The sequence below is a fragment of the Cannabis sativa genome, chromosome X (genome assembly GCF_029168945.1).
Source record: "Cannabis sativa cultivar Pink pepper isolate KNU-18-1 chromosome X, ASM2916894v1, whole genome shotgun sequence".
Taxonomy (NCBI): domain Eukaryota; kingdom Viridiplantae; phylum Streptophyta; class Magnoliopsida; order Rosales; family Cannabaceae; genus Cannabis; species Cannabis sativa.
The window spans coordinates 22,408,456-22,434,237 of NC_083610.1; the positions used below are offsets into that span (position 1 = coordinate 22,408,456).

General features: G+C 32.6%; 5 protein-coding genes across 5 annotated transcripts; 4 read left to right on the forward strand and 1 right to left on the reverse strand.

Annotated features, from left to right (window-relative positions):
• The first annotated feature begins 652 nt into the window (after positions 1–652).
• Positions 653–1,482, forward strand: LOC115702676 (heavy metal-associated isoprenylated plant protein 27). Its single transcript, XM_030630106.2, has 2 exons — positions 653–925; positions 1,030–1,482. Exons 1-2 carry the CDS (start codon positions 830–832, stop codon positions 1,414–1,416), a joined length of 483 nt encoding a protein of 160 aa, XP_030485966.1. The 5' UTR covers positions 653–829; the 3' UTR covers positions 1,417–1,482.
• A 5,943-nt stretch (positions 1,483–7,425) lies between these two features.
• Positions 7,426–9,218, forward strand: LOC115695094 (uncharacterized). Its single transcript, XM_061105932.1, has 3 exons — positions 7,426–8,269; positions 8,388–8,937; positions 9,092–9,218. The coding sequence occupies exons 1-3, from the start codon at positions 7,426–7,428 to the stop codon at positions 9,216–9,218; spliced, it is 1,521 nt and encodes a 506-aa protein (XP_060961915.1).
• Positions 9,219–9,514: 296 nt separating this feature from the next.
• Positions 9,515–9,832, forward strand: LOC133032096 (uncharacterized). The gene has a single exon (XM_061105933.1). It carries the CDS (start codon positions 9,515–9,517, stop codon positions 9,830–9,832), a length of 318 nt encoding a protein of 105 aa, XP_060961916.1.
• Positions 9,833–10,275: 443 nt separating this feature from the next.
• Positions 10,276–11,817, reverse strand: LOC133032531 (uncharacterized). The gene is made up of 4 exons (XM_061106501.1): positions 11,486–11,817; positions 11,260–11,392; positions 10,626–11,116; positions 10,276–10,524 (listed from the first exon to the last, which is right to left on the reverse strand). The coding sequence occupies exons 1-4, from the start codon at positions 11,782–11,784 to the stop codon at positions 10,329–10,331; spliced, it is 1,119 nt and encodes a 372-aa protein (XP_060962484.1). The 5' UTR covers positions 11,785–11,817; the 3' UTR covers positions 10,276–10,328.
• Positions 11,818–16,573: 4,756 nt separating this feature from the next.
• LOC115702675 (vacuolar protein sorting-associated protein 35A) lies at positions 16,574–22,721 on the forward strand. Its single transcript, XM_030630105.2, has 21 exons — positions 16,574–16,821; positions 16,953–17,049; positions 17,188–17,311; positions 17,782–17,967; positions 18,071–18,158; positions 18,348–18,404; positions 18,514–18,603; positions 18,694–18,816; positions 19,403–19,537; positions 19,796–19,912; positions 20,010–20,249; positions 20,330–20,395; positions 20,530–20,619; positions 20,832–20,921; positions 21,166–21,255; positions 21,378–21,446; positions 21,527–21,607; positions 21,705–21,812; positions 21,908–22,011; positions 22,108–22,221; positions 22,300–22,721. Exons 1-21 carry the CDS (start codon positions 16,729–16,731, stop codon positions 22,520–22,522), a joined length of 2,385 nt encoding a protein of 794 aa, XP_030485965.2. The 5' UTR covers positions 16,574–16,728; the 3' UTR covers positions 22,523–22,721.
• Positions 22,722–25,782: the final 3,061 nt, after the last annotated feature.

A 25,782-nucleotide genomic window follows, 5' to 3' on the forward strand; every position in this document is an offset into this window, starting at 1 on the left:
TATAAGTTAAAACTAATCAACCCAACAAATCATTTTAAATAGCCATGGGCTTAGTATAAACCCACGGAATTGTAAATGCCTCAGTCCAATTTGTTTTAAGTTCTAAAATTGCTTTAATATAAGAGAAAACAATTTATTTTAATTTGTATATTTTCCCTATGCAATCTCGTGGGGTAACCAAATCAAGTCACCCAAATATTATAATTATTATTAACATTTTTATGTCACACAAAAAAAATTAAAAACTTAAAAATCATATCATACATATAAGATTAAAATACTATCAAAATCATCTCAGAAAGGCAAGATTAACAATAATAAAAATGATCATTATAATAATAAAATACAACTACAATTAAGCCACACTTATACAAAAAAAAAAAAAACAAGACCAACAAACCACCGAAAAACAAAAACAACCAAATATAAATTAAGAAAAAAAAAACCCTAATTTTTAATTTATGCAATGTTTAATAAAATAAAATGACATGTTAAAAGGATATATATATCTGAATATTATATTGTTGATTGGACAAAAGTGTAGATAAACCTAGAACAATCCAAGCTTGTTTAGAAAATTCTTATGATCAAGTAGCTAGTGCCACTTTACCACCCTATATATATATTAAAAACAAAGAAAAATATTCCACACAGAAACCTTACAACACCACTGCTGACGTGTAGCTTCTACACCCCTCCACGTCATCACAATCTCACACGTGGCACCACCAAGCCACCCCACAAAACTAAAATACACCACACTCTTCCAGCTCTTCAGTCTTCACCTATATCTTACTCAGAATTTTTATTATAGTTGTTGTTTTTGAAGATGGGATTTCTTGATTATGTATCAGATTTCTATGACTGGTGTTGTGGTAGTTATTATAATCACAGGAAAAAGCTCAAAAAACGCAAAGAACTACAGGTACGTACGTACGTACGTAGTAATAATATATATCGTAATTTTTAGTTTATTATGTACTTCCGTTTTTTGTGTTTTTAAAAACGGTGTTTTTGAATTCTTATTAGAAAGTTGAGATAAAAGTGAAAATGGATTGCGAAGGGTGCGAGAGAAGAGTGAAGAAATCGGTTCAAGGCATGAAAGGAGTGACGGAAGTTGAGGTGGACCCCAAACAGAGCAAGCTGACAGTGATTGGTTACGTGGACCCTGATAAAGTGTTGACACGTGTCAGACATCGAACGGGTAAGAAGGCTGAGTTATGGCCGTACGTTCCTTACGACGTCGTTCCGCATCCGTACGCACCGGGTGCTTACGATAAGAAGGCTCCGCCTGGTTATGTACGGAACGTGTTGGTTGAACCGGAAATGGCTCCTCTCGCACGTGCCAACTCTTTTGAGGTTAAATATACAACTGCCTTTAGCGATGAAAATCCCAATGCTTGTGTTGTAATGTAAAAAGAATAATTTGTAATATAAATATTTAAGTTTTTAGTATTATAAATATTTGTAATAATTTTAATTTTTTAACTATCTAAAGTGGAACTTACAATGGGTAATGTTTTTAGTATGTTGTTTTAATAATGTCACACTTTGCAACATAATATAATTATTAGACACCCATCATAGTTTCTTTTTCAGAAGTACTCATGTTGCATTTTTAAAATGCGATCGTATCACTAACGCATTAGATCATCCTATCATAATTTTGTATTAAGATGAGTGACTTTTTAAGAAATCTTCGTCTTCTATTACTGAAACTTAAAAACTCAAGACCATGTGTATAGTGTAGTAGTAGATTTCTAACTCTGTTGGCGTCTTTTCTTGTTGAGGTCAAGGATTCAATTTTATAAAGAGATTTTTTCTATTATAGACCAAAAATAGATGAAATTTACATTTATGGCCCTAAAAAAGGAAATAAACAAAAGTGGAAACTAAAAAGTTGGTAATTACAAAAATACCGGCTGAGAAAACGGAAACCACCATTCTCAACCATTTTTTTTCCAAACAGCCGCAGTTTCTTCGTGACCCAGCGATCCAACCCCAACAACCCAATCTCAACCATTTTTCTTCCAAATCCAGCAAAATCAAAATCTAAAAAAATGTAGAACTCCTAGGAAACCAGCTGAATCCCGAAAATTCAAAATCAAAAACGAAAAGGGAAAAAAAAAACCAGGAAACCTCCATTGATGTACAAAAAAAACTCAAAAACAACAATCGCGATCAGAGGAGAAGAACCGAGTAGAAGGAGAGCTGGAAATCAAAGAAACTCACCCATGATTGAATCAGAAGGAGAATTGAAGGTAAACAAATTTTTTCATGAACGTGCAAAAAAAAATTTATTGTAGATAAATAGAAATTTGATATTAATTGATGAAAACCGGATTAAATTGAAAAAATAATGAAATATTGATGAATCTGAGAAAAAAACAACAACGGTTTGCATGAAAATAAACATTAAGGCATATAAATAGTTGCTACAGTGTTTTATTCTGAAACTGTTGTTTACAAGTTGTTTTACAGTGGAATAATAGTTGTTTGGGATCTAGAAACTGGAAAATATGAATCTACTGTTATTAATTGGTGATCAGTTTTGAAATAGTTGTTTGATAGTTGATTTAACCTATATAAATATTCGGTCAGATGAAAGTGTTAGATGCATAAGTTATTGTTGGAAATAGTTGTTTATTGGTTGTTTTGACAGATTAAAATAGTTGTTTGCAACTACAAAAACTGAACCAAGTAAATAATTTACATTATTTCAGGAAACGGAACCATTACAAATATTGGTGCAGAGCAATGGGCATTGGGATGACAACAGAAACTATGTTGATTATGAATCAAGTGGAGAATTAATTTCGACCAAGTGCACTTTTGAGGAACTAATGAGAATAATGATGGAAGAACTCCAATGCAACCATGAATCTGTTAGAGATTTTATTACAATGGAAGAAAATCAAGATATTACAACTCTATTGTAATACAATACAAGGACCAACAAAGAGATTAAATAAATTTTACAACAATATAATATACAATATATATACACTATATATATTATATATAAGAAATGTAGAAGAAGATAAGAACACATGCAATATAAAATATGTATATATATATAAACACTCACTCACAACCTTGAGTGTAGATTAGTGGGGATCACCATGACTTGAACAAGGTATTACACCTTTGTCCAAAAGCTTATTTCCCCCTATCTCTAAGCACTAAGGGAACTCTCTAGGAAATAGCTTTGGGAATTATCAAGCCTTTTAGGGTTTTCTAGCAATGTGCTTTCTTGATAGAAAATTTCATCTCTCACAAATGAGCACCAAAGACCTCCTTTTATAATGTATAGGTGATCACTTAGAATTCAAAATACACAACACTCATTTCTCTCATATAAATGAGTATTAATATAGTTTGTAACAACTATATTTCATACCATTTGAATCCTATCATCAAATTGTGTAACAACCCTTTTATTACACTAATAATGTGTGATCAACACATGAGTTACAAGTGACAACAAATTGTAACTCCTCTCCAAGTTACAACATGTAGGTTACAAAAGTGTAGGTTATAAAATCATAGGTTACACATTTATTTACCATACAATATATATTATTCACATATATTTATCACATTTTAATCTACTTTATTATTATATTATAAAATAATATAACAATCCCCCACTAGATTAAAATGTGTGACACACTTGTAACACACTTGTAACATTTATTTAATCAATCAAAATATTATATCAAAATATAACATTCCCCCACTTTGATTGAATAAATATACACTTTTAAAGAAGTCTTGCTTAGGTGCATTAGGTAAAATGTCTTTCGACTTGAATTTTACCTTAGTGTAGTTACCACAAAGTTTGATGAAATTTTGGTTGCCGTAGCATTGAACCACTATCCCTTTAATACAAACCGGTGATAACACACACACCCTCGCTAATGCTCACTTGAGACCGCATGTCTCGCTCTTGCACCGTTAATGGCCATGTGCAAAATTCCAATTCATAGACTCTCTAGAGAAGACTCCCAATTCTCATAAGAGGCGGCACCACCTCTAGTCCATATAGGTGGAGTTTTAGTGTCTCACCACTTTTTAGACACTTCTTAAGCTTAAGTGAGTTTTCTTAAGCTTAAGCTCCATTAAAAAACCTTTCGGTTTTAACCCTCAATTTTCACCACATGTACTCATTCATAGATGAGACAATTGAGTACCATATTCACTCTATTGACTTGTTATTACCTATTGAACTTAAGACTAGATGTTTGCTAGTGTTAAGATAGGTTACTATCAATGAGCAAAACACTAAGGGAGTTTAGGTCCCATCCCTCGAAAATTCATGCTTTAATCTTGTACGGAGATTAAGCGATTTGTTATAACCTCTCACTATTGATTCCATGTGAATCATGCATGCCAAAATATAGTGTTCACTTTGTGACCACTTTTCTCCTTAAGTACTTAAGCTTTGAAAATTCAATCATAAAAGATTAATTTTCACACAACTCAAATTCTCAATAATTTTGATACTAAGCATATCAAAATTAAACACTAATTTAGACACCAAATATGTCTAAATTACACTTTATTTTAAGACACTAAACATGTCTCAAATTCTCATATTGGAGTATGCACCCCCACACTTTCACATTTGACTTATCAAGATAATATCTTGATTTTAAAATATAGAAGACCACTTTGTCTCTATAACTCTTTTAATTAATTTCCTTCTTGAAATTATTTTCACCTAACTCTTTTAATGTTATATTTTGATATAATATTTTGATTGATTAAATAAATGTTACAAGTGTGTTACAAGTGTGTCACACATTTTAATCTAGTGGGGGATTGTTATATTATTTTATAATATAATAATAAAGTAGATTAAAATGTGATAAATATATGTGAATAATATATATTGTATGGTAAATAAATGTGTAACCTATGATTTTATAACCTACACTTTTGTAACCTACATGTTGTAACTTGGAGAGGAGTTACAATTTGTTGTCACTTGTAACTCATGTGTTGATCACACATTATTAGTGTAATAAAAGGGTTGTTACACAATTTGATGATAGGATTCAAATGGTATGAAATATAGTTGTTACAAACTATATTAATACTCATTTATATGAGAGAAATGAGTGTTGTGTATTTTGAATTCTAAGTGATCACCTATACATTATAAAAGGAGGTCTTTGGTGCTCATTTGTGAGAGATGAAATTTTCTATCAAGAAAGCACATTGCTAGAAAACCCTAAAAGGCTTGATAATTCCCAAAGCTATTTCCTAGAGAGTTCCCTTAGTGCTTAGAGATAGGGGGAAATAAGCTTTTGGACAAAGGTGTAATACCTTGTTCAAGTCATGGTGATCCCCACTAATCTACACTCAAGGTTGTGAGTGAGTGTTTATATATATATACATATTTTATATTGCATGTGTTCTTATCTTCTTCTACATTTCTTATATATAATATATATAGTGTATATATATTGTATATTATATTGTTGTAAAATTTATTTAATCTCTTTGTTGGTCCTTGTATTGTATTACAATAGAGTTGTAATATCTTGATTTTCTTCCATTGTAATAAAATCTCTAACAATCAAAAGCTTATTCCTTCTCAATGGAAGAGGTGATAAATCAAGATTGTGAGAATACAAGGATAAGAGATTTTATGTGAAAGCCATTCATGGGTGAGCATGATGGTGAATATTATGTGATTTACTATTTATATGATAGTAATATATAATATATATATATGAGTTATATATATGTGACATATATGTGATCATGAGTTTATATCATATAATATATAGTGATATATAATATGATATTTGAATTTATTACATGTTTGTATTTGTATATATATGAGATATATAATATATAACATGTATATGAGTTATGTGTATTACATATATGATGAGATATGACATAATATATATATTGTGAGATTAAATATGTAGAAATACTTATTTTCTATGTATTTATATGAGACATGTATATATAATATATATAATATATATCATGCATATTAAAGTGTATATATATGTTATATATGTGTGAGGTATGTAACATATATAGTTGTGTAATTAATGTATATATTATGTGCATATGATATATATGTATATTATAGTATATATGTTATATATATGAGATATGTAACATATGTATTTATTAATTTAATATTGATATTATGTGTATGTTACATATAAGATGTTGATTAGTAACATACATATTATATTAATGTATGAGTTATATAGTATGATAATAATATTGATAGTAATAATATAATATTGTTTATTGCTATTGACGTGGAAATTATTATCATCTATTTTGTGAATAAAGAATATTTTAAATTCTTTTTCAATTTGGTAGTGAACATCTCACTTTATGAGATAATAAAAGATGACTTTTGAGAAGTTACATCTTTTATTGGGTTATAAGAGATAATCATCTCATATTTGAGATAAGGAAAAGTGAACTATGAGAGTTACACTTTTATTGGACTTGCATTGTCATAAGCAATAACAAATGGATTAAAAGTGAATCCAAACTTGTGAAATGAGCCATAAATTGGAAGAGCAATTTTGGACTCAAAAGTAAATGAATCAATGTGGATTCAAAAATAGTGAAAAGATAACAAAATTGGAGAAGCAATTTTGAATCTTAAATGATTAAAGTTGTGAACAAAATTGATGAGAATTTTGTTAACTTTGGTATAATTTTGGGCTAATCTCAATGAGGAGATAACCTTAAAATTATGAGTAAAAATAATCACATTATTTTGTAAGTGGTGATGTGAGTTTGATATTTTAGTTTTGTTGAGAAAACTAAAAATGTCAAATGGTATCTTTAAAGTGGCCTTAAAGAGTCATTTGTAAGAGATGAAATTTTCTATCAAGAAAGCACATTGCTAGAAAACCCTAAAAGGCTTGATAATTCCCAAAGCTATTTCCTAGAGAGTTCCCTTAGTGCTTAGAGATAGGGGAAATAAGCTTTTGGACAAAGGTGTAATACCTTGTTCAAGTCATGGTGATCCCCACTAATCTACACTCAAGGTTGTGAGTGAGTGTTTATATATATATACATATTTTATATTGCATGTGTTCTTATCTTCTTCTACATTTCTTATATATAATATATATAGTGTATATATATTGTATATTATATTGTTGTAAAATTTATTTAATCTCTTTGTTGGTCCTTGTATTGTATTACAATAGAGTTGTAATATCTTGATTTTCTTCCATTGTAATAAAATCTCTAACAGAATCAACACAACTACAACTGAAATATCAACTGAGGGAAGGAGGCCAACCACTACAAATCAAGGATGACAAAAGTCTGTTGTTCTACATAAAGCTATTAACGAAGGAGGTTGATTTCACAAGGTACCCATTGTGTGTGAACAAAACCAGTAACACGGCACCACCTAACCAAACAATGGTGTGGAACAATATGATCATGGAATCGTATGAGAACAACGCAGCACAGGAAGACTTGCAGCAACCTGGAAACAACACGGCAACAACTTCCAAGCAACAACTATCTGCGCAGACGATGGGATCTGGTGAAGTTGATGCATTTTTCCTAGAAACAGTAACAGTGTCATCAGAATCAACCATACAACAACCAGACAACAACAGAGAAAAAACTACAGCAGTAGATGAAGATTTTGACTTCACCGACTATGCAAAGCTTGTGGCTGCAGAAATGGTACAGCAACTAGAAAACAACCAGGAAGAAGAAGAGGAAGTGGACAACACAGAAATGATGATCATCAATGACAAACGACATGAAACAATAGAGAAGGGGCAAATTTACAAGGACAAAGAAACATTGATAAGTACACTATGCTACTTTGCAATCAAGAAGACATTTCAATACAAAGTAGTGAAATCTTGCACAAAAGAATACAACATAGTGTGTTTGGACACAAACTGCAAATGGAGTTTAAAGGCTACAAAAAATGGAAACACAGAAACATTCATAATAAGGAGCTACGAAGAAGAACACACATGTGCAGTTACAATAAGATTTGGAGATCAACGACAAGCTACATCAAAGTTGATAGCAGACTTTGTAAAACCAAAATTCTTGAACCTGAAAACAAAGTGCAGCCCTGCAGACATAAAGACAGAAATGAAAGACAAATACGGAATAAAGATGAATTACATGAAAGCATGGCGTAGTAAAGAGCGAGCACAAATCCAGCTACATGGAAATGCTAAAGAGTCGTACAATCTCTTGCCTAGATACCTGTACATGCTACAGAAAACAAATCCAGGTAAAAAAAAAATTTAAAAATTTTACTTTGATAATATTTGTGAAAAAACAGTTGTTTTTGAGTTGTTATTTCGTTGCGTACATGTTGTTTGAAACAATCCTGTTTGATTAAAATTCAGGAACATTAATAGACATAGAGAAAGATGATGATGACAGTTTCAAATATGCATTTGTTGCATTGAATGCTGCTATAAAAGGTTGGCCAAACTGCAAACCAATCATCGTGGTAGACGGTACATTCCTAAAGGCCGCGTATGGAGGCACGTTGCTCACTGCCAACACACAAGATGCAGAATCTAAAATTTTTCCACTAGCATACTGCATAGTTGATTCTGAGAACGATAAATCGTGGGAGTGGTTCTTAAAAAAAATAAGAGAAGCATTCGGGGTTCGAGAATGTCAATGCCTAATATCAGACAGACATGAAAGCATCATCAAAGCAACTAGGAAAGTGTTCCCTGAAATAACACATGGCTACTGCATCTTCCACCTCTTGTCGAACCTCAAAACAAAATTCAAGAAAAATGCAAAGCATTTCAGAGTGCCATTCTTTGCAGCTGCAAAAGCTTACACAGAAATGGAGTTTGAATTCCATATGAGGGAGCTAGACAACTTGGATAAGCGCATAAGACCGGTACTGGAGAAAATTGGCCATGAAAAATGGTCAAGGTATCATTCAGAAAACAACAGGTGAAAACTAATAAGGAGGATAAAATTAATGATATGTTCACCTATTTATAGCGTTGTATTTGCGTTGTTTTTGCGTTGCGTTTGAGTTTTTTTTCCAAAAGTAGAACTATGACAGAAACTGTCCAAATTGTAGGTACTCTACCATGACATCAAACATAGCTGAGGCTTTCGAACTCAGCAAATTTAGCAGCAAGGGAAACACCAGTGACAACATTAATGGAGTGCTTGAGGGCACAAATGCAAGAGTGGACATACAATAATAGAAAGGAGGCACAAAAATGCACAACAAGGCTGACACCATCATCTGAGAAAAAACTCATAGGGAACTATGTACAGTCATTGCGACTAACAGTAAGTTCAGATTATCGTTCGCATAAAGTAAAATTAAAACGAGCTTGTGTTTGCATAGTTTTTTTGGTTGTTTTAAAGTTGCTTTAAAACTTGCGGGTGAAACCGGCAAACCGAGAACTCCGTTTGAGGTGATAGATGAAGACGAACAAGAATAGTAAACTTGAAGGAGAAGACGTGCACATGCAATAGATTTCAAAAAGATGAAATGCCATGTAACCATGCGATCGCCGTCATGAAGGACTTGAACATAAACACATACAACTACTGTGCACAATACTACACATCAAAAGCATGGCTGCAAACATATGAAGAAACAGTATACCCAGTTGGAAACGTAAGAGAATGGGAACTTCCAGATTTTTTTGAAGAAATCATAGTGTTGCCTCCAAAGGAGAGAATCAAGTCTGGAAGGCCGAGGAAAAGAAGAATGGCAACAGCTTGGGAAACAAAGAAACAAAACAAGTGTGGCAAGTGTGGACAAAAGGGACATAACAAAAAGACCTGCAGAAGAATTACAGCATAGAAGCGGAAACAACTACACATCAACCAAAAAACAACTATATTAAAACATTTAGAAAACACATACTGCATATTACGATTGGTTGTTACATACATTTTTTTATTGTGATTTTTTATGTGGAGAGATATTGATAATAGGGAATTGGTATTATTATCATTAATATACAAAAGAACATCAAATATTATAGTTAAATAATTAAATGAGTGGAAGAAGGTTGAAATTAATAAGAAGGAAAAATAAACTACATAAAGTGATTACAACTGCAATTTAGTTGTTTGTCGAGATGGTTGTAATAAGGTTGTTAATAGTATCTTGTCATGACTAAGAGTAAATATAAAGATTAAAAATCTAAAAATATGAACAAATTAAAAACCAATTCCAATTAAGAAAAAAACATGACGAAACAACAACTTGTCTATGATTATGAACATAATGCGGTAATAGAAAAACAAAAGCTACATAAAAAAAAGTAGTATTTCCAACAACAACCAATAGATAACTAAGACAAATTCTTCTTTGGACCCTTCGGAGGAGCCTCATCTTCACTATCAATAAATTCCACTTCTTTCATGCGAGCATACTTATAGAACAACACAGCAAGCCTATCACGGTGTTTCTCAACATCAAATATGGGAGGAATCGGTTTCATATCAATAAAGTATTCGGCGAACGATGCAACGAAACAACCACAGTCACTGCAAAACAACCAAAAAACAACGGCGAGAAAAACTTAGAAAAGGAAAATAACATTACAAATTTTAAAAACATTTGAAAATAAAAAATAAAAACAACTTACTTCGAGGTTTGTTGAGGCAAACCATCAACCTTAACAACTTCGAAAGGGTCTAAACAAACCGGTTTGTTTTCCTTTTTGAACTCATCAAACAAAGCAAAAAAGTGGGGCAACAACACCGCAAATGGCTGACAAGCTTTGATAGCAGCACTATCTTTCATAGCAGTCGACAAGGAGTTGTACATGTACACACGCCTTTCCTCAATATTCAATCGACCAAGAATCCAATGTGATTCAGTCTCCATGTGGATGATAAAGAAAACATGATCGCACAAATGCCAAGGGGAACCACATAACATTTTTCTACCTCTTATATAATCAGCAATGGCATGCTGGGCAGTTATCAAAGAAAGATTTTTTTTCTGTGCAATAAATTTTTCATACAAAGCATGAATGGTTTTGAAGAATAAGCAATCGGTGGTTGTGAACTTAACCTTTGGCTCCTTTGCATACTTTCCTTTTTTACGTAGATAGTAAAAAATGATGTCCAGATGCTGAACAATAAAAAATGAGAAATGTTCGAAAATCAGAAAATGAATTATATTTCAACAACTAAAAAACAACCAACAAACAACATGAAGAAAACTATAGACTGAAATTTTTGAAAAAAATCAAAAGAAAAAATAAATTAACTTACAGAATTAGTCAAACATTGGCCAGGATATGCAAGCTTGTGGAACCACATCTTGGTTGCAACATCTTCCACGCCAAAACGAAAAGGGGGAACAATCTTATCCTTACCCTTCAAGTAAACCTTCTCCTTATCATGCCTAACATTTAAAAAAAAAAATGAAACATAAATAGTAAAGTAAAAAACAAAAAAATACAAAAACACAACAAAAATGCTGAAAATAAACACTTACGGATCTTTCTTCGATCGGCGTCCTTCACCAAGCCACAAGTCAAAATCAATCTCGTCTTTATGTTCTACATCTTCACCAATCTTATCATCGAGAGGACACAACCCAGCCACATACTTAACAACTCCATAACCAGAACCATCTTTAGAACTAGAAATGGAAGAGTCATACTCCATAAACGGAGACGTCAGCGCTATGGGTTTCTTAGATTTCCTCTTGTCAACAAGAGGAGTTTCTTCAACGGGAATTGGGTCATCTTCAAGTTCAATGTTAGAATCAACATTGAGACCTGTTGCACCCATCTAATATATTTTTTCCACAAAAATGAAAGAAAATAGACAACATTAAACACAAAAAGTATGAAGAAACTAAAAAACAACCAAAAAAAAAAAAAATATACCTCGAAAACAAACAAGACGACGATTCGTAACCTCAACATTTTCGAGCGAAATCTGTTTACAAGGATCACCACCAATTCCATGCGAAGACATACGTTTATATATGGTATTAAAAAGGAATTAGATCATGGTTAAAAAATAACAACCTTTACACAACCAAAAAACAACACAAAAGCAACATTACCATAAGCTCAACTTGCTTTTACCGGACTGAACAGTAGCCTCAACATCTATTTGAGTAGGGCCGTCATTGAAATCAACGAAATTCTTGATACAGAAAATAAAGGAAAAAGAAAATGGAAAAAAGTGAAGTTATTTTTTGTGAAAGACTTCAACAACTAAAAAAAAACTACATAACAAAATAAAAACAACAAGTAAAATAAGAAGACCAACAATAAATTGCGAACAACATAATCTACAAACACAGCCATATAAATAACATAATAAATACAAATAAATAGTACGAAAATAGTTGCAAATTTACGAAAAATAAAACATAACAAGAGACATAACAATAACATAGAATTACAAGAGCACTACCTAAAACGGACTTACAACAAAATAAACCACACAAAGTAACTAAAACCTAGTTACATTGTATACTTATCTACCTTCTCCTCACTATCGGTGGCATCATCATCATTGCCATTATCATTTTTTTCTTTTGAGTCGGAATCTTCATCGGCTTGATCATCCTTCCTATTTCACCTTCACTACCACTCCCCTTCGTCATCACCCATAACATTCTCTTCTTCATTTTCATCGGTTTCTTGATTCATTTAAATCAAAATCTGCTTCATCACCACCTCCATCATCATCATTGGAGGAGTCACTGCCTTTTTCCTATATTGAAATTACATATTAAATTAGTATAAAACAACTTAAAAAAAACCGAAAAACAACTATTGAAAAACTAAAATACCTTGGCATAGGAATCGGCAAAAACAGTAGAAAGCGTATGCTGCATTGAAGCCATCGAGCACCAAAAGAAACAAGCGTGCGAGACACAAACTCTTTCAACTCAACCAAATCGAGATGAAATCTTCGATTTGGGAAGTATGCAACGAATCGATCTTGACCTCCAACCCATGAAATTTCTCGGAAAAGGCCTCGAAGCTTGACAGAAATGTCACTCCGAGCAACGAGTTGGCTCTTCGGGGACGGGAAGACTCTTGTAAGAGTTGAAGTCGGTGTCGAACTTGAAGCTTGCTCGGTTTCAAAGCTTTGAACTCACCGGTAGTGGGCCTCATATTTGAAAGTTGCGAGTGATCAAAAAACACCAAAATTAAAATTTCAATTATAAAGATTAATAATAATAAAAAACAACACAAAAACAACTACTGAAAAACCAAATTACAACAAACAGATATACCTTATCTTTGGAAACATCAAAGATAGTAGTCTTCAAAACTTTGAAAGTAGGTTGACTATTGCATGTCCACGAGTGATCCTTGGAATACGAGAGCTTTCCTTTTGGCGTACTTACCTTTCATGTACTTACAACACTCGTAGAACCAAACTTGAAGAACATGAGGACAACCAATCAAAGTGTAAAAAACACTCGGCCTCTTTCTAGAACTCTTTGCCTTCACTAACCCCCTCAACCCGACTATCAAGCTTACCCTTCAATGAGGAAATAGTCAATTCAAAAGAACTCGGCCCCAAGCAAATTCATTGTACCTCCCACTATCTACAACATCTAAAATAGACTTGGGTACATTTTTATGCTTAGTGCCACTAAGCAAGAACCAGCTCCACGAAATACAAAGCGCCAACTTCACAAAGCATCCTCATCAGAATCACCCCACCTCTTGGTGGTAAAACATTCCACTAACGATTCCTTAGTGATAGAGGACGAAGTTGGCCAATATCTTTCACAAAGACTATTAACCTCTTGCTTAAAATCTAAGACACTACAGTCACCTTCACAGTCCCAACCCGGTAATCAATGCAAATTCCTCAATGCTAAACCTAAGCCTAACACGCGTATCATAACCCACAACTCGGCATCATTAGGTTCTTCGAACCTCTCGGAGCAACAACCCATGAAACACTTGGGGTTGAACTTTAAAATCGGGAAGGTCAAGGAAATGACCAAAACGAGGTTTTTGAAAAGATTTCAAAGTTGTACATCCGAGAGACAAGATTTAATGTTCTCTATCACTGGAAAGTAGCGAGTGGAAAAGGCTTTAGCAATGAGCAGATTCTTCGGTCATATATATAATCCCATTCTGTAGCAATATAAACAAAATAAATCGGGACAAAAACAAAAAAAACTAAAAAAAATAGAAAACAAATAATAAAAATAATATTTTTTTTAAAAAAAAGACACCTTAGCAGGATTTTTCTTTGGTAGGTCAAATCCTTCAACCTTCACTGAGGTCCTAGCATGGACACATGCAACAAAAAAGAAAAACAAAAGCAACAAATCTTAGATACAATAACAATGAATATATGAAAATGTAGTAACCAAATTACAGCCAATAAAAAACCTAAGAACAACGTTTTCCTAAACCCTTACAGTATGATAAATGTAAGAGATAAACAACTTTCAAAAAAATATAAACAACTAAAATAAAAACAACACTGTACAAACTCGTTGTTATGAAATTTCGAAAATGGTAGTCGATAATAGTAGTGTGACAAACAACCGAGAAAAAACTGACAATAAACAAATACAAAACTAAAGAATAAAGCTGAAAGATACGGTTGCAATTGAAATTAGTAAAATGCTTCTCAATACCAATAGTGTGTAAAACAACCGAAAACAAATTCACAAAAAAACATATAACCAACCAATGGGGAAAAGCAATTCAAAACTATGACAAAATACGAATTGAGCTGGGTTTTTTTCAACAACCAAACAACAAGCTGAATAAAAACAACAAAACAACATCAACCACAATACATGACAGAAATACATAAAGAACACCAAAAAAACATAAAAACATCCTAATAAACACCTAAACCAGTGACCTAAAAAGCTCATGTAAAAATTAACACAATAAAATGAAACCAAGCAAATTTAAATTACCTTTGATTCAACTTTGGGCTTTTGGTCCTCACCATGCACTTCATCCTCAAAATCGGAATCTGAGGAAACCTAGAACAAAAAATGGGGAAAACTTTAAATCATCAAATGTAACACCAGAAATAAAACAACCAGAAAAAAACTAAAGAAAAATTTAAAAACAACAAAGAGAAACTTACATCGCGTGCAGACTTGGAAATTTTTGCTCTCTTAGTCTTAGGAGCATCTACTTTAACAGGAAGGGCTCTTTTCTTAGAGGCGATGTCTGCGGAACATCGACCACTAAATTTTTAGCAATTTTTTTTAACCCCATTTTAGGTTCGACTTTGGAAGTAACAGCTGGAGCCTTCTTCGATTTTTTAGAAACTTTCTTCGCCGGAGATGGTGATTTCGAACCACTTCTAGTGGTTGCCATTTATATAGAGAAAAAATAGAGGAGGAAGACAATGTAGGTTGAGGAAAACGTGGGTGAGGGCTTGGAGAAGGTGATCGTGGGAAGAAAAAATTGGTTAGGGCTTGATAATGGTGATCGTGGGAAGCTCTGTTTGAAGAGTGGCTGAATCAGGTAGATGAAAAATTCAAAAAAAAAAAAAACAGACAGGATTTATGAGGTGGCGTGCGTGTACGTGTGTAAGGAAGAAGGGAAAAGGTAAAATTGTAATTATTAAACTTTTTGAAAAGTAAAATTGAAAAATGTAAAAGTTAAAAATGTTTAAAAAACCGTGTAAGGATAAAAATGTAAAAAAGGTGTCAATTTTGACATGAGGTGTAAAAATCTCTTTTATAAATCGATAACTCAACTAAGGAAGAATGAAATATAAGTCTTCTCCATTCAAACTACAGTATCTTTTATTTTCTATCTATAATTGATTTTAAAAAAGAAAAAAAAACTTAAAAATTACATTAAATATGATTTTCCTTTATTACAATTTTTTTTAATTGAAATTAATAATTACATAAAATATAATTATTTGTAAATTTTTTATAGATTTATGTTTAATTTTTTTTTAATATTTAATAATTTTCTATAAAAACAATACAAATATAATAAAATAATTATAAAGTATTAATAATATCAAAATAATAACATATAAATAACAATAAATTAATAAATATACAATATAAAAATACATTCAAAAGATCCTATAGTAAATAAAATTATAAAAATCACAAAAATATTTAAAATTCTAATAGTATCCTTTTATAATTTTTTTATTATTTGTGTGCTTATAAAATAATCCCAAGTTAAAGGACTAAAAAGTTCACTAAAAGAAATTTTTATAAGGGATAAAGTTGAAAAATGCCTTTTTTATTAATCAATTAACCAAATTTGCCTCTAATTTTATATTTATTTGAAACATACCTCTTTTTATATGTATTGTACCCAAAATACCCTGACATAAGAGAGTCACATGGAGAGTATCTTGAAGTGACAGGGGCAAAATTGGTACAATGTTTAAAAAAAGAGGTAAAAATGATAGACTTTAAAAAAGAGGGTAAAAATAAAAGAGGACAATATAAAAAGGGTATAGAGTGTAATTTCCTCTTTTTATAAGTCGTGCTAGCATTAGCAAAAGTGAGCCAAAAAGCCCAGAAGCATAGTTTTCCAGTCCAATATGAGCTCAACTGTAATATTATGGGCTTAAGGCCCACTAAAAACTGGGTCGGACAATCGATCCGAAAAGAGGACGTGAAGCTCTAGGATCGATCGATCGCTCCAATCCAAAACCGAAGACTTAGGACTGTTAGGCAGTTGAGCTTTGATCCCCAAACACCATCACTCTTAGAGAGAGAAAGAGAAAATCTAGACAGAGAAAATGATCGCAGACGGAGCCGAAGACGAAGAGAAATGGCTGGCCGCCGGGATTGCTGGTCTCCAGCAGAACGCTTTCTACATGCATCGTGCTCTGGTAAAACCTCTAATCAATTGCATCTTTTTATTTGATTTCTCGAGAATTTTTTTGGAGAAACCCTAGTTTTCGATTGGCGAAGAGCATAATTGTGTTCTGATTTGTTATGGAATGTTTTGTTTTGTGTTTAGGATTCGAATAATCTCCGAGATGCATTAAAATATTCTGCTCAGATGCTTTCTGAGCTTCGAACTTCGAAGCTTTCTCCTCATAAGTATTATGAGCTCTGTGAGTGTTTAGATCGACGATCTGGTTTCCTGTTTTGTGAATTTGAATTAATTTGTAGTTTTTTGTTGCCAATTTTGAGGGAAAATTATGTGGGGATGAGAATTGAATCTGTTTCTTCGTTTTTGTTTTGTGTTAAAGATATGCGAGCATTTGATGAATTGAGGAAATTGGAGATGTTTTTTAAGGAGGAGGCTCGAAGAGGTTGTTCTGTTATTGATCTGTATGAACTTGTGCAACACGCCGGTAACATATTGCCTAGATTGTAAGTGATTTTTGCCTTTAAACCCAACTGGTCCTTTTGGTTTTTGATTTAATATTATGTTAATTGTATGATCCTCAAGACATAAAAGACTATTGAAACCGTACATTTGGTTTTTATGAGGTTGGAATGAATGCAAAATAGATATTGTCTTTATACTTTAACCAAAGAAACCTGAACTTAGAGAGGAAAACAAAGAACTATGGAGAACACTGAAACAAAAAACCTTGAAGTCATAGTGTTTGGCGCTAAGCCAAACAGAGTCACAAAGGATGTGTTTTGTATAAGATAGTTAAGTGATTTTCTGTATGTTCTTTCCTTTGTTTCTTTTTTTCAATTTTAATTTTGGTAATGGAGTGCGGAAGATATCTTTCCTTAAATTGTTACCTGATTCTGATTGCCCCCATCTTAAACTGTCAGTTGTAACATTAAGATTTTACCGACCTTACGGTTTTGCTACCTGATGCAATCAGGTACCTCCTCTGCACAGTGGGATCTGTTTATATCAAATCGAAGGAAGCACCTGCCAAGGATGTTCTTAAAGATCTGGTGGAAATGTGCCGGGGAATTCAGCATCCTGTACGTGGGCTTTTTTTAAGGAGTTACCTCTCTCAAGTCAGCAGGGACAAATTGCCTGATATAGGTTCTGAATATGAAGGGTAAGGAAATTAAGCTATTTTCCATATTTCTGTAGGTAGATACATTACAGGTAGATTATAAGGAACAAACCTGATCTGATGATTGCTGTCTTGATGTCTTTAGGGATGCAGACACTGTTGTTGATGCTGTGGAGTTTGTAATCCAGAATTTCACCGAGATGAACAAGCTTTGGGTGCGGATGCAACATCAGGTTGGTTGATACTATTATGGTGCTCTCATGTTTGGACATGCATAGGTACCACAATGCTTGCATGTCTTGAAGGTAAATTTATCATGAGGGCATGATTTCTGGTCATGCAGGTGTTGTAGTGCTTGTGAATCATTCATACTCTTAGCTGATCCTGAGTTGAGGGTTGCTATCGGGCTTTCTGGTCTGCAGGGACCTGCCCGGGAAAAGGAGAAACGGGAGAAAGAGCGGAGCGAGCTGCGTGATCTTGTAAATATCAGTAACTGATAGCTGGTTGGTTTTGCTGCAATTGAACTCTCTACATGTTGGGCGTGCACTTACAGAAGGATTGTCTCTTGTTACTCTTTACTTTTTATAGGTTGGAAAGAATTTGCATGTGCTCAGCCAGATAGAGGGGATTGATCTCGAGATGTACAAAGAATCTGTTCTTCCTAGAGTCCTTGAGCAGGTTATAGCCTTTTCAGTTTTATTGTCTTCTTCTTATGTTTTTTTTTTTTTTTTGGATGTTTGCAGTTACTGTAAATTGCTACTTTGACAGGTTGTCAATTGCAAAGATGAGATTGCACAATTCTATCTGATGGATTGCATAATTCAAGTATTCCCTGATGAGTATCACTTGCAAACTCTTGATGTATTGTTGGGTGCTTGCCCTCAACTTCAGGTAGCTGACATTATTTCCATTTTGATTAATTTTAGGTCTTTTTTATCCCTTTTAATCACAAGTTGCATTGTCTTTTTCAAACATTTTTAAATTGAAGATTCCTACTCTATTCATAAGCATATTGAGGTCCTTTCACAAAAATAGTCTACAGTTGAGAAATTTCATTTATGAATATAGATGTCTGGTCTTTTGGCTTAACTAAGTTTTTTTATCAGTCTTTCTTACCAAACACGACCAGAAAGTTATATGAATTATGAGGAGAATTTCTGGATAAAAACAATTTTTAAGTGGTGTCACTTAAGGCTAGCTTGACTGATTGTGCAGTTGAATGAATTGTGAGTGGTCAAGGGTTCAAGTTTCTGTAAACGTATCTTATATCACACAAAATAAAAGTTAATTTTTGTATGGTAATAGACAATGTTGAACAAAGAGACAATTATGTGAATGTTAAGCATTGAATGGTACATGACACCGCCTCTATATCGAAACTATGTACAGTAGTCTATGTTATAAAGAATTTTGGGACCAACTTTCACTTGTTTGATTTACTTTGTGGTATTGACTCGTATAAAATTATGTTTTCCAGCCATCTGTTGATATCAAGACAGTGTTATCCCAGTTGATGGAAAGGCTTTCAAATTATGCTGCTTCAAGTGCAGAAGTGTTGCCTGAGTTCTTGCAAGTAGAAGCTTTTTCCAAATTGAGCAATGCAATTGGGAAGGTAAAATCCTGTGTAGCATTGAAGTTTGAAGTTAATTGTGAATATTAAATAGTTGAACTTAGGTAGGATCTTGTGTAGCCTCAAACTTACAAATTAAAAACAGTTATCAAATATGAAAACTATATTAAGTTAAAGGGTTTGGTGCGGTTAACAAAGTTCCTTTTGTCTCCTGTCACGAATAGCCACTTTCTATCTTTTATGAGACTCGTTGTACTGGGACATTAGACTCAATAATTAATTGGATGTGTGTTGGTGCAGGTGATAGAAGCGCATGTTGACATGCCTACTGTTGGAGTTGTAACATTGTACTCGTCACTTCTTAAATTTACTCTCCACGTACACCCTGATCGGCTTGATTATGCAGATCAAGTATTGGTATGTTCTTTCGGTTGAGTTATTGTATGGTAGATGCAAGTTTTCCATTTACTTATAGTAATATTAACACATGTTTATCTTTGTCTATTTTTGTCAGGGAGCTTGTGTTAAAAAACTTTCTGGCAAAGGGAAGATTGAAGACAATAAGGCAACAAAACAGATCGTTGCACTTTTAAGTGCTCCACTTGAGAAATATAATGATATTGTCACTACCTTAAAGCTTTCAAATTATCCCCATGTCATGGAATATCTTGATAATGAAACCAATAAGGTCATGGCTACAGTTATTATTTCAAGTGTTATGAAAAATAAGACTCATGTATCAACTGCTGACAAGGTATGTAAATGTAATGACTTATTCTTTGCCCCTTTTTCCAAGTGGGATTTTTCATAACTGGGTGGTCTACTTTTCTGTAGGTGGAAGCTTTGTTTGAATTAATAAAGGGGCTTATTAAGGATTTGGACGGAACTTTTGACGATGAGGTAGTCATTGATTTGAAATCTACCACAGTTATTTTCCCGAATTAATATACTCTGCTGCATAATCATTGGTCTGTTGTTATCTAGTCTAGTATTATAAATGAGTGTAAAGTCTATATTTTTGTTTTGATCTCTAGATTGATGAAGATGATTTCAACGAGGAGCAAAATTCTGTTGCTCGACTTATTCAGATGCTCACCAATGAAGATCCAGAAGAGATGTTCAAGGTATTGACTATACAAAACTTTGACGTGCCTGAAGCCTGTTCAGCCATATTTAAAATGACTTGAATTCTATGCTATAAATAATATATTTAAAACATTTGGTATGCATCATAGAATCTGGGTCTTTTTTCTTTTGCTACGACATAGAATTTGGGTCTTGATTGAATTTGACACCTCATGATAATGTTGTTTATGATTCTTGGGCTCGTCTGCAGATTATATGTACTGTGAGGAAGCACATACTTACTGGAGGGCCGAAGCGCTTGGTTTTCACAGTTCCTCCCTTATTTTTCTCTTCCCTAAAGGTTTGCTTCTACTTGCTTCACTCCCTGGGATAAATGTGTTATATTCAGAGTTTAGGCAGTGTTATCGGATATGTTCAGAAACTTCTAAATGAATGAGTGAAGCTGTAACATAGTTGACAAAAAAGGCTTCATTGTATATGTAACCAAATTTTTATTGAGAATGTTGAACATTCTCTATTTACAATTGAGGGAAACTGTTTTTGGCATTGACATGAATTATTCTATTTGTATCTTGAATCTGCAGTTGGTTAGGCAATTGCAAGGTCCGGAGGAAAACCCTTTTGGTGATGACACAACAACTACACCAAAGAAAATATTTCAGCTTTTAAATCAGGTACTCGTCTGCAAAATAGGAAAACAGTACACCATTATCATTCTTACCTTTTTTTAACAGTTAGCCAATATTTTAAAGTTTCAGTAGTTATTATATAAAAATTCAATATCCACGTGTTTCAGACCATTGAGGCTCTATCAATCATTCCGGCACCAGAACTGGCATTAAGGTTGTACTTGCAATGCGCTGAGGTAAATAGAAATATATAGTCTGTTTTACATATGAGTTCCTAACTGTGCATTAGTTTAACCTCTCTTCTTTTGTTAATCAGGCTGCAAATGACTGTGAGCTAGAACCTGTTGCCTATGAATTTTTCACCCAAGCGTATATTTTGTATGAAGAGGAAATATCGGTAAGTACCTATTTCCATTTCCTTCCGTTTTATGTACGGAAAATTTTATTTATCTATTTTCGAATAATTTTGTGTTTGCATTCTGTTGCTGTAATAGGATTCAAAAGCACAGATAACCGCACTACATTTGATAATTGGGACACTTCAAAGGATGCACGTCTTTGGTGTTGAGAACAGGGATACTTTAACACACAAGGCTACAGGGGTAATTACCGAATTTATAGAGCTATAAATTTTCATGGGATTAACTCGCAGTCTTTGCTACTGATTTCTTTTCCGTCTTGTAAAATAACCGTGCAGTATTCTGCGAAGCTTTTAAAGAAGCCTGATCAGTGCAGAGCTGTTTATTCTTGTGCACATCTCTTTTGGGTTGATGATCAAGAAAACATGAAGGACGGGGAGAGGTGAGTTTTACCGAGCAAACATGGTTTAAGAAAATTAAGGGCTTCATTATTTATAGAATTATTTTTAATTATTATCCCTTGTTTAACTTTAACCAGGGTTTTAATATGCCTGAAACGTGCTCTAAGAATTGCAAATGCTGCTCAGCAAATGTCAAGTGCAACTCGTGGTAGCACCGGTTCAGTGGCACTCTTTGTTGAGATATTGAACAAGTAAATTTCTTTTACCCTTTTTTTTTGGTGGTTAAAAATTAGTTAGGCTAACCGTGCTGTGTATGTATGTATGTACAGGTACCTCTATTTCTTCGAAAAGGGTAACCCACATATAACTGTTGCTTCAATCCAAAGCCTGATGGAATTGATTACAACCGAATTGCAAAGTGACTCAACCACACCGGATCAGGCCACAGACGCGTTCTTTGCAAGCACATTGCGGTACATTCAGTTTCAGAAACAGAAAGGCGGTGCTATGGGAGACAAATACGAACCCATTAAAGCTTCTTCAATTGCTTGATAGGTTGTTTCTTTCGTAAAATGGATCTTTCTTTTTTTCTTTTCTTTCTAATTACTGTTCCTACGTGAAACCAAATTTGATCTTTATAGGGAAGTTTATATGTGTATGTATGTATGGATTGCAGTTGTTTGCAACATTCAAAAAAACTCCTTTTCGAAGAAAATCTATTTCCATTTAGAAGAGATACTCGTTTATTCAATATTGGCCCATCTAGAGCAGTCATATCTATCTTTTAAGCTATTTAGTAATTCCTTTTGGATATCACTTTATTTTAGCGAATCTGAATATCGGTGTTTTTTTGTAGATTGCCATTTCAAGTATTGCCCTTGTAGGCCTTCTTATGTTAGGATACGCCTGTTTCTAGGGTTCGGACTTTATGTTCTAATGATGTCATACATTTTAGCATGGTATTTTGAATTTGTGTAAATGCTTTGCGAGTTAGTTTTAGGATTACTTAGGTTAATTTGTGTGTGAATGCAAGGACATTAATTGGACTTTTTGATAAGAGATTTCTTACTTCTTGAGCTATTTACTTAGAACAATTACCATATTATATTTTGTATTGTATTGTATACTCTAATAATATAATTTCAATGAGAGTAGTGCTAATTATAATTTTTTAGTTAACCTTCATATTCGTAATCACATAGAATAATTTTTTTTTATAGTGGTATTTACCATTAGTTAAGTTTTAGAAATTTTTTGAATAGTTTACAGTATTAAAAATAAAATTTTTGATATTTTAATTTAGCACGTTTGTTTAAAAAATTTCGAACTTATTTTTAACATTGTCAATTATTTAATTTTTTTAAAAAAAATTACATAGATAATGTTTTGAATATAACAAATAACGTAGTTTAGCTCATATCATATATAATTGCCTAGCTCCTTTAATAAATTAGTTGAAAGTAATAGGAAAACGCCTAGCAATGTTGACAAGTGTGAAAAGTGAAAGTGGCTACAACTCAAAACAACTTATAAACCACAAGAACGTAGAGTTAAACTAATAACCCATTATAACCAAAATCTACCGATAATAATATTTATAAGTTTCAATAAATACAATTGACACTATGAAATATACATAAACTTATAAAATACAAATAAATTTATATACCTCCAAATTACGATGTTTTTAAATTTTATCTGACAAGAATATCATTGTTTCATTTCAAGAAAATAATAATGTCTTTAGCCAACTTGATGTGCTTGTTTTGATAAGAATTTTATAGTAGAAGTGAAGTTGTCACCTTGAATGTTTTGTTTACATTATCATAGGTTTCGCTTGGTTTATCTTAGGGAAAATGTATTCCACACACAATAATAAAAATGATTCTTGAGTGAACACTTTAAATAATAAACACGTTCCTCCTAAAACATTACTTAATCTTTCATCATCACCACATCGTCAAGGGAGAAGAAAAATAAGTTGGAGATCCACCCTGATAAATATTTCATAAGTCGATGCAACTTTTCCAAACTGTATGGTGATAACTTCGTATGTGTGAATATAATATTTATCAAATTATTAAATTTTTTATCATAGCATTAAAATTTAATGATTCTATAAAATTACAAATTACTCTTACATAAGCAATGTGGAACATAATATGTACAATTTTTTTCTTCGTTTCAAACCAAGCTACACATGATAGTGAAATTACTACCTTAGGTCCTTAGCAAGTAAAGTGATCAGATTGAGCTCTATTTAATGCTATGATTATGAGCATTGCTATTGGATACTACTGATGCCATCTTCTATAGGTGGCTATATGATTGTTTAGTGATATTCTCCAAAAGTTATTTTCTTAAGTTTTTGGGGATCCATTACTTAATTACACTTGTATGACACGAAAGAGGGTGTTATGCACCAATGTTGCCTTTTAGCAATTCTCTAATAGTATATTAATAATAATTTGTAATGGTAAATTAAAGAGCAATTTATAACAAAGAACATTGAATAAATGTCAAAAATCTTGATATTAAATATTTTTATGGGAAATATTTATAGTACACTATCCTAAAATGTTGTTTCTGTAAATCCCATATCTCTTTCAAAAAATGTCTATAGAATCACCTGTAAATTTTCTAAGCGCATAAGGAAAAAACAGTCACGAGTGCAATAAAATATGAGAACTTTATTTTTAGCATTATAAATTATTCGACTTTTTTTAAAAAAAATTTACAAGTGATCCTATATAGCTGCAACGTATGTGATCATAAAAAAAAATATCTAAATTTTTTTCTAAATGTCGAGCAAATAGCAGGTGTACCGAAATAACTTTTTAAGAAGTTGTACTACAAACATACCCTTTGTTATTTAAATTTTAGTTTAGTTTGGCTCCTCTCGCATTTAATTCTAGCTTCGCTCGTAGCTTTCGGCATATTCAGCATGCCCTTCTCGAAAGTAAACAACATGTTTGTTGAGGGAGGGTACGTAGGTGAATGCTCCCACAAGAGCTTGCCAAAGAATATGCATGTTCATCTCCCACTCCTTGTTCTTGGTTCATCACATTCATTTGCATGTCTCGTTCTTGTTCTTGGTTCGTAATAGTAAGATGGTCTCTAGGAAGATAAACCAAGTCTCTCACAAGTTACTATTTGTTACAATGAAAAGGATAATTATGTTATTGAACAGATGAATTTCCTTGTGTTTAAGAACTCTCTCATTGAGTCAATCATTCTCCACTCCACCACCCACCTTTTATTATTATTTATTTATTTATTTATTTACTGGGACATCACTTAGAAATTCCAATTATTATTTATTTTTTTAAAAAAAAATAAGAATACTACTAATGAAAAAGACTCAAAGAACCCGAGAGTTGAAAGAATTCATTGAAAAATAGCATCAACTAATATAAAATTTCTAAGACAACTTGAATATCCGAGACCACCAAATTGTGCTAGCAATAGTGTTAAAGTAAATTTGACAAAAGTACCAACTACTACATTAACAATTCTGGAACAAAAATTAAAAACTGACAATACTAAAATATTTACATAAAACTCAAATATCATCAAGAATCAAATCCGAAGAAAATATAAGAAAAAACCTTAAAAATACAAATATACACCATTTATGAATTTACATATTAAGAAAATAAAAATGATAATTTGGAAGAAGCTGCAGTTTCCAAAAGAAACATCCCAAGTGTTGTCAAAATACAAATAAATATTTAATAGAAGAAAGCCATAGAAATTGCCAAGCCTTTTAAAGCACAATAAAATTTAATAACATAACTGTGTCCATAGAAAAA

Bases quoted from the DNA above. Each gene is read 5' to 3' on its own strand.
- LOC115702676 (XM_030630106.2), top strand. From the start codon at position 830: ATGGGATTTCTTGATTATGTATCAGATTTCTATGACTGGTGTTGTGGT. The intron at 926-1,029 runs GTACGTACGTAC...AATTCTTATTAG, and splicing joins AAAAACGCAAAGAACTACAG to AAAGTTGAGATAAAAGTGAA.
- LOC115695094 (XM_061105932.1), top strand. From the start codon at position 7,426: ATGGTGTGGAACAATATGATCATGGAATCGTATGAGAACAACGCAGCA. The intron at 8,270-8,387 runs GTAAAAAAAAAA...ATTAAAATTCAG, and splicing joins GCTACAGAAAACAAATCCAG to GAACATTAATAGACATAGAG. The intron at 8,938-9,091 runs GTATCATTCAGA...TCCAAATTGTAG, and splicing joins GGCCATGAAAAATGGTCAAG to GTACTCTACCATGACATCAA.
- LOC133032096 (XM_061105933.1), top strand. From the start codon at position 9,515: ATGCCATGTAACCATGCGATCGCCGTCATGAAGGACTTGAACATAAAC.
- LOC133032531 (XM_061106501.1), bottom strand. From the start codon at position 11,784: ATGGGTGCAACAGGTCTCAATGTTGATTCTAACATTGAACTTGAAGAT. The intron at 11,393-11,485 runs GTAAGTGTTTAT...TTTAAATGTTAG, and splicing joins CGCCGATCGAAGAAAGATCC to GCATGATAAGGAGAAGGTTT. The intron at 10,525-10,625 runs GTAAGTTGTTTT...GTTGTTTTGCAG, and splicing joins TTGCCTCAACAAACCTCGAA to TGACTGTGGTTGTTTCGTTG.
- LOC115702675 (XM_030630105.2), top strand. From the start codon at position 16,729: ATGATCGCAGACGGAGCCGAAGACGAAGAGAAATGGCTGGCCGCCGGG. The intron at 18,159-18,347 runs GTTGGTTGATAC...TCTGGTCTGCAG, and splicing joins GGGTGCGGATGCAACATCAG to GGACCTGCCCGGGAAAAGGA. The intron at 20,396-20,529 runs GTAGTCATTGAT...TTTGATCTCTAG, and splicing joins ACGGAACTTTTGACGATGAG to ATTGATGAAGATGATTTCAA.